The sequence below is a fragment of the Volvox carteri genome (assembly GCF_000143455.1).
Source record: "Volvox carteri f. nagariensis unplaced genomic scaffold VOLCAscaffold_15, whole genome shotgun sequence".
Taxonomy (NCBI): Eukaryota; Viridiplantae; Chlorophyta; class Chlorophyceae; order Chlamydomonadales; family Volvocaceae; genus Volvox; species Volvox carteri.
In genome coordinates this window covers 1,982,614-1,990,221 of record NW_003307558.1, presented here as the reverse complement: position 1 = coordinate 1,990,221, position 7,608 = coordinate 1,982,614, and the positions used below count along the sequence as shown (strand labels likewise).

Sequence of the window (7,608 nt, the reverse complement as noted above, 5' to 3'; positions counted from 1 at the left end):
AGGAGAAGAGCATCCCAGGAAACTCATGGTGGCTGTGTAGGCAAACTGTCCATGTAAGCGCGAATGGACATTGGATGCTAGGTGCGGCTAACGATAAGAGGACGACGATGGACACTAAGATTGCCTACAGGACAGCATTGAAAAGTTTATAGCATCATGAACCCAAAAGATGACAACCTCACGCAATAGCTAGCCTCTATCGAAATTCTCATAAATTAAGCAGCATTGCATAGTCTACAAAAGCCTACAAACGAGTTCATGTACGATGGTTTCGTACAATAGCCGACGATTTGTGCCCTCTCCGTGCTTAGCTCATTCCTTTCCCCATTACGCCACCGGCAGGGGCCAGAAACCTAGACAGCAGCAAAGATGGGTTACGTCAAGGTCGTCAAGACCTCGGCCTACTTCAGCCGCTTCCAGGTGAAGTACCGCCGGAGGCGCGAGGGCAAGACCGACTACCGCGCTCGTCTGCGCCTGGTTAAGCAGGATAAGAACAAGTACAACACGCCTAAGTACCGGCTGGTGGTGCGCTTCAGCAACCGCGACGTTACCTGCCAGATTGTTCGCTCCACTATTAAGGGTGACATTGTGGAGGCCGCAGCTTACGCGCACGAGCTGCCCGACTACGGCCTTAAGGCTGGCCTGACCAACTACTCTTCTTGCTATTGTGTTGGCCTGCTGGTCGCTCGCCGGATTCTGACCAAGTTCAACCTGGCTGAGCACTATCCCGGCCAGGAGGAGCCCGATGGTGAGGACTTCAACGTCGATCCTGTTGAGGACGGGCCCCGCCCCTTCTACTGCCTTTTGGACACTGGTTTGAAGCGCACCTCGACTGGATCCAAGGTGTTCGCCTGCCTGAAGGTGCGCTCTTGCGGCGGCGCATAGGCTCGAGTCACCGGAATCTTGTATTTGGAGTACTCCGACGACAAATTAAGTTGAAGAATTTATTTATAGTCAGGTTAAGGCGGTTGGTTTATGTTTTTGTAACAGGGCGCGCTGGATGGTGGCCTGGATATTCCCCACAACGAGAAGCGCTTCGTGGGCTATGATCGCAGCAGCAAGAAGTTTGATCCTGAGATCATGAAGAAGTACATTTTCGGTGGCCACGTCGCTGAATACATGGAGGAGATGGAGGAGGAGGAGCCGGAGAAGTACACGAAGCACTTCTCTAAGTTCCTCGAGGAGGATATCAGTGGCGGTGACCTGGAGGATCTGTACGCGGAGGTGCGGATTTCTTATGGGTTACCTGATTGCTGTGCCATTTAAAATGTAATCCGTGGAGACTGCGGGAAGGAGGGGTGCTGTGGACCATGGGCATGTCGAGGGACAGGCCCATGCCTCCTGTCCATGGCTAATGCGGGGGTCCATGTCTGGATTGGTCCGTAGTTCCTTCGGGATAGTATATGGTACAATGATGCCCCATGTTATGCCCCATGACAACAATGCACAAGCACAGCGTTTTCCTCCAGGTAGGTCTTCAGGTACACATACGGGGAAGGACGGTATGGATTCTCGAAGCTCCTGGTATGACACCGCAAATGGTTACTTGCTCGGGAGGCCATAAGGCTAGCATTGGGTCCACCATCGCCCCATGGGCATCTTCCAAATGGCGATTTGCAAGAATGTATTAAGCCTAGAACATTCACTACTGGCCTTGCTGTCTCGGTGCATCGGAACCATGCACGATGTGCGCGTTGTGCTATGGGATTCTACCTCGCAACTCTGGTTGCAGGCAGCTATCTCACCTCCCGACGGGCGCCCTTGTGGCTGTCCGGTGGAGGTTGGCGCTACGGCCTAATGCCTCCGTGATATTGCACCCGATCCCTAATGATCTCGGAAGTGCACCGGAGGGCCCGAGTTGTCCTGGCCAGGCTTTGCTGTCGGCCGGGAACTCCGGGTGCTGTAGCGTCTGGTTATCTGATTGCCCTTGACGCTAGGAACGGTTTGCACACTCCAGGCTGCACAAAAAGTGACCATGCCCCAGCAGTAAGGACATTTTCGGGAAAGTGGGCACGATTCTTGAGGCTTTGCTATTGGTCGAAAGTAACAGTGCATCACATGTATGGCAATCTGTTTGTGTTTCCTAGAGGCTTGAGCCCCAGAGGTGCGGTCAGCACGTCGACTTTGTTCCGTGTCTTCGGTAGGAGTGTTAACCGACTGCTCCAGTGTTAACGGCCTCAGCGATTGCCGTGTTCCTTTTGCATTTTCTCTTGAACAACTACTAATTTAACTGTGTCGGCTGTGTATTAATTCCTGCCTTGTCTGGGAATATGCCTTTCGTGGTCACATCCTGCGTCGGTTCGCGATCGGCTTACATTACCGGCGTGTCGCGGATGGCATATGGGTCACAGGTGCACAAGAACATTCGCGAGAACCCAGTGAAGGAGAAGAAGCCCCGCACGAAGCCCGCCACCCAGGAGCGCTGGCACGAGCAGAAGCTGACTCTGGAGCAGCGCCGTGAGAACCTGAAGCAGAAGCTGGCCACCCTGATGGACGATGACGAGTGAATCTTTCACAAGTTTCCTGCATGTCCACATTGACCACGATCTTGGCATGTCGTACACCGGTCATGCGGTACATTAGGCATGTGCTGGCTTCGTGTAGATGCGTTCATGTAACCTAGGGGGCTTTCCACCATGTAACTGTTCTTTCTGCTGGACCTGTCGCTTTTCCGGCATGCTTCACTTTTGCTATGGGATTTCGTTCAGTACCCAGAAAAGGATTTATCCGGACAGCACAAGAACTAAGGAAGGTATTAGGACAGCAAGGAATGAAAAGGAAACCTGTATAACGATGAGAAAGTCATTGTACTTACGTGCGGCGCTTTCTCCTTGCCTCCCCCTGGTATGCCCATTTTTCTAAAGAGGGAAACGGGGGCGGTGGGGTACTAGGAAAACCTTCACTACGTTTGTAAAAGCATGGTATTAAAACCGTGTCTGGCTCACCTACACATCTTGCTGACCTAGGAGCTCTACGGCTGGGTTAATACAGGAAGCTACACGACTTGTCCGTTATCAACATGTAGCACCAAGTTAAAGCCCGAACGGCGATCGGACGCGCTTTCCTTAGAGGCCCCAACACAGTATAGTATGATGTGCGAAACAGGGGGGTGTATCTTCGCCCGTGGCAGCTACCCTGCGAAACCCTGCCTTCCCCGGTGTTTCGGGGCACCCTAGTCAACATCTCAGTGGATCGCTCAGGTTCCGCACCCACCACCAGCATCCAACGGAATCTGCCGGGTCGACAGCGGCCCAACTCCATTCCTGGTCGGCTCGCGGGTAATAGTATATATTACTGAGTAACACACACAGTCAGCAATACAGTTAGGTTAAGTCTGGATAGACTTCCTTAACCTAGTGCATTTCTTGTTCCCTGAAAAGGCGTAGCTTTTGAAATGGATTCGCGCTCTATGGTAGACAGTCTACCAGTCTCTTTGCGGATCGGTTCAATCGGTGCAGGTGCTGCGTGTTGGCCCTGGCTTGGGCGGCCACCGCCCGGATGATGTCTCGAAGGTGGCTGCCGCAGGACTCGGAGTTGGCTGCGGAATAGGTATTGGCTTCGGGAAGCCAATAAATCTTGGTGTGTCGTAAAGCACAGCTGTCTGTTGGAAAAGCCTCAGCTAACTTTATGATGTGGGCCGTGTTCCTCTGTTGCTGCCAGCCGCTATGCAGCCAGTAGGCCAAGCCGTTGCTGACATGATCAGCGGCATAAGCCATGCCAGTGGCTTCTTAGGTGGAGCCAGTGCAGGCGTCAGGGAGTTGGTCCGCAGACTGGGAGTCAAGGGTTTGGACGCGGGCTTGGGGTGCGGCGTGGGCGTCGGCTACGGGTTCGGTGCGGGCCTCTTCCTCAAACCTTCCGTTGCCGAACAGCTAAGTCGGCTTGTGGAGGGCGCTGCAGGTGATTTCGCAGCTTTAGGTGCAGACCGCTCTTGTCGTTACCGTGATTAGCCGTTACAGCAAACCCTAAGTAGCGTGCTGCAGCGGCCGCCCAGTGTATCTAGAGTTGACCCCTTGCTCTACACCTTGCACGCCACCGTCTACTTGCTCCCTTAAAGTTGCAGCGGTCATGATGAAAGGCGTCCGAAACGAACCTTGGTGCGTCCGCTGGTAGGTAATATCACGGCAGCTTGCTACAGTACTGTTCTAACGACATGCTGCACGAGAACAGCCGATTCCTGCTTTTCCTGCTTCGGTGAAAATTCGGCAAGCGCGTTAATTGGGGCGGACACGTCACCCTTATGCAGCGAACTCAGTCAATAGGGGTGGCAGAGGATAGTGGGATGTAAAGGCATTTCACCGGTCCTGATTGCCCTAAGCCCCCATAAACCTCTTTCATGCACACAACACCGCTAACTGCTGGCGAAAAGCTGCCTGCCTTCACACGTTATGATGGCAACGCAACAATCGCCGTGATGCGAACAGATGTCCTGCTGCTAGCTTGTTCCAAACCTGGGCCCCAAGCGATATTGTTGATTTCTGTTGCGCGCACCGCCCTGCCGCAGGCAACATGGTGCACTTCGGACAGGCCAGGTTGCAGGAAATGGGGGTTCAGCTCCCTGGAGGCTCCCACCTGCTGCGAAACGCTTCTAACACCCTCCCACAGCCCAGGTACTTTGAGGGGGCAGCAGCAACTGGCCAGTCGCCATTGCTCTCGCCGCAGGGCGCACCGCAACCTCCCGGAGGCGACAGCAACGCCGGAGGTGGCCGCGCCCCGGATCTAACTTTGCCCCTGTCGCCGCAGTCCTCACCCTGGCCGGGAGCTGCAGCAGGCCCCCTGGGGCCCGCCTGGGACCCCGCCACGCAGCTAGACCCGTCACAGCATCAACAGACGCTGCAATCGCATGGGTTTGTACAGCCCGTGTTGCAGATGGAACTGGGAACAAGCGACAGGCTGCCGCACGCGCACCAAGATGCTATGCCACCATCCACACAAGGCCCGGTCCACCACACCTCCATCGCACCGCTTGTTTCCAGTAGCACTGGTGCCGGCAGGTGCACGGGGCCCTCCGGCCCGGCAAGAGAGCCCTCTGCGGAGGAGTTCCGGGCGCTGCTGCGACACGAGCGCCAGATAGCGCGGCTCCGGGCTCAGAACCGCGCGCTGCGGAGTGCTGTGTGCAGGCTGGATCGCAGGTACAACCCGGCATTCAGTCGAAGACTCATGGGCCCCTCACTAGCGGCGGCATAGGCGAGGGTTGCTTGGTAGGCAAGAGGACCGAACGGCTAGGGGCTCAGCAGCCCTTAACGACAGCAATTCACGTGAGAGGAATGTGCAATGTCTGTGAAGGCCACGTAGTTGCAATCTCGATTTTTTTGCCAGGTTTCCGCGGCGACAGGTTGCCTTTATGACTGTTTTCCCTTTTGCCTTTTGCTGCCGTGCCGCAGGATGCCAATTTGCAAGGATAAAAGTGATGAAGGCGGATGGGACAGTTACTAATGATCAAACACATCTGGTTTCGGAGCTGTTTCGTAGTTTAAAGTTATCCGGAATCCTTACAATTATTATTCGTTGTTTTCGTGGGATGGACTGACCTAGTCACGCTTATTCCTACCTTGGTCTGTGTAACGAGACAGTGCTGACAGTGCGCGCACTGCCGCGCCTTTGACTGGATTTGCATTTGGGGTTTCAGCCCAGGATGAAATTATCGGCTTACCTGCGCAGGGTCAAAAACTCTGTGATTCTGAAGCTAAACAGTTCTGGAGGATAAGCATGCTGCGAAGCTGCTGATGTGTCAACATGTGATGCGCTTCGGTTTACGTCACTACGCGCAGTTACGTGGAGGGGCAGCGGTGCATTAGGGATTGCTGACGAGGTACGGCAAGGTACGGCAACGCTTCCGTCTGTTACACATCCTGAAACACCAAAACGGATTGTGGGAACCTGCTCCTCTTCGGTGTACCCAGCCCTCTTCGTGCGGTGCGCTAAGGACACTAGGAGGGGGACTTCAACGAGGATCATACGAGTCTCGCTCACGGTCATTTCGGGGCGCTGGATTATCACAGACAGCTTTGCGCGTCTCCGATACTCTGCGCGTTACACCAGGACCTCACGTCGTCAGTGGCATGCGCCACAAATGAAACCGTCAGCATGGCACAAACACTCAGATGTCTGCCGCGATCACTCAAAACATGCCGGGAGAATCATCAAAAACTTAGCCCGCACCGTGCGAGCGCCTTATTCTTTCAGCCCCATCCGCCAAAATTGCCGACCAATGGAACCACACCTCCAGGCGACGTTGCCTGGCTTCCCGTTCAACCACGCTCTATTTCCCGCAGCGCTCTATATACTGTGCGCCTCAGCACCAAGCCACTCACACCCTGAAACCCTCTAACCAAGGTACTTCTCGACTGTCTGAACGATGGTAGCCTTAGGAACGGCGCCAATGATGGTCTCGCACTTCTTGCCGCCCTTGAAGACCATGATGGTCGGAATCGACCGAATCCCAAACTCCGACGCCACGTTCGGGCTCTCGTCCGTGTTGATCTTCACGCACTTGAGCTTTCCAGTGAACTCCTTTGCAATCTCGTCCACGACAGGGGCGATAATGCGGCAAGGGCCACACCAAGGCGCCCAGAAGTCCACCAGCACTGGAACCTTGCTTTCCAGCACAACTGACTTGAATGTATCATCATTAGCTGCACCTGCCTCAGCGCGAACAAGGACAGCACGACGAGGAGCTGCGCGGCTGAACGCTGGCCGGACGGCCGAGGTGCGGGCCGTAGGGGCAGCAACGCGGCGCGCAGCAAGAGCCATTTCTCAATAAAGAAATAGATAAGAATAGTTAAATACGAAGCGAGTTATTAAAGGCAAGTTTTAGCGTAGTAGGTCGCCATGGCGACGAGGGGCCATTATCATGTGTCCTGCCGATGAGATGGATCACGACTTCTTGTTGCATAACGCCCTTTAACTGTCATCAGAAGGTATAAAATAAATCCACCAACACCAGTCTTTTTCCTGATCTAAGCATAAGTTTGTCTACACTCTTACGTTGAGGATCAAGAGAGGATGTATAGTCCATTCCAGAAGGGCGCAAGCTAAAACGTGCTTGCATGCAAAACATCAGTTTCCTTGAAGTGATTTCGGGCTCACTTGGGTTTATTTTCATAACAGTCAGAGGTGGCGTAGGGAAATCACAGCCCGGTGCCTACTCGCCGCTACCAATCACATCGTGCATGATCACGCAGTATTCCTAATACACAGTGTTCACCTGTCGATGGGAAAAGAATTTCTGGGGCCACATGCCCTGCATGTCCGGGAACCACCACTATGGCAACGTTACAACGGCAGAGTGGTCGCTGACCCTTGGGACAGTGTCTGTGCACTATATCGATCGTTGTGGTCATCGCATGAACTCACAGCCGGTCTGTGGCCGTCGGTAATTACACCGACGATGCAGGACATGATGAAGTCAGCACATAGCCAAAGCCCTTAGTTCAACAGCCTTTCGACGCGCTATTTTCACTATGCCACAGTTTGAGGGGCCAAAGGCTACCCAGGTTGAACCCTTCCGAGGCCCAATTGCGGTATTCCACGGACGAAATCAGCGTCAGATCTCAGCCCTGGGTTGCAACAGGGTCCTGAATCACGCCCTCTGCAACCCTCCATGCGCTA

General features: G+C 54.2%; 3 protein-coding genes across 3 annotated transcripts; 2 read left to right on the top strand and 1 right to left on the bottom strand.

Annotated features, from left to right (window-relative positions):
* The first annotated feature begins 325 nt into the window (after positions 1 to 325).
* On the top strand, positions 326 to 2,658 carry rpl5 (component of cytosolic 80S ribosome and 60S large subunit). Its single transcript, XM_002949757.1, has 3 exons — positions 326 to 861; positions 991 to 1,224; positions 2,352 to 2,658. The coding sequence occupies exons 1-3, from the start codon at positions 370 to 372 to the stop codon at positions 2,505 to 2,507; spliced, it is 882 nt and encodes a 293-aa protein (XP_002949803.1). The 5' UTR covers positions 326 to 369; the 3' UTR covers positions 2,508 to 2,658.
* Positions 2,659 to 3,665: 1,007 nt separating this feature from the next.
* On the top strand, positions 3,666 to 5,184 carry VOLCADRAFT_90196 (uncharacterized protein; the record flags this gene model as incomplete). Its single annotated transcript, XM_002949756.1, has 2 exons — positions 3,666 to 3,897; positions 4,502 to 5,184. 2 exons carry the CDS (start codon positions 3,666 to 3,668, stop codon positions 5,182 to 5,184), a joined length of 915 nt encoding a protein of 304 aa, XP_002949802.1.
* A 641-nt stretch (positions 5,185 to 5,825) lies between these two features.
* Positions 5,826 to 7,102, bottom strand: VOLCADRAFT_120809 (uncharacterized protein; the record flags this gene model as incomplete). Its single annotated transcript, XM_002949641.1, has 2 exons — positions 5,826 to 6,689; positions 7,087 to 7,102. 2 exons carry the CDS (start codon positions 7,100 to 7,102, stop codon positions 6,325 to 6,327), a joined length of 381 nt encoding a protein of 126 aa, XP_002949687.1. The 3' UTR covers positions 5,826 to 6,324.
* Positions 7,103 to 7,608: the final 506 nt, after the last annotated feature.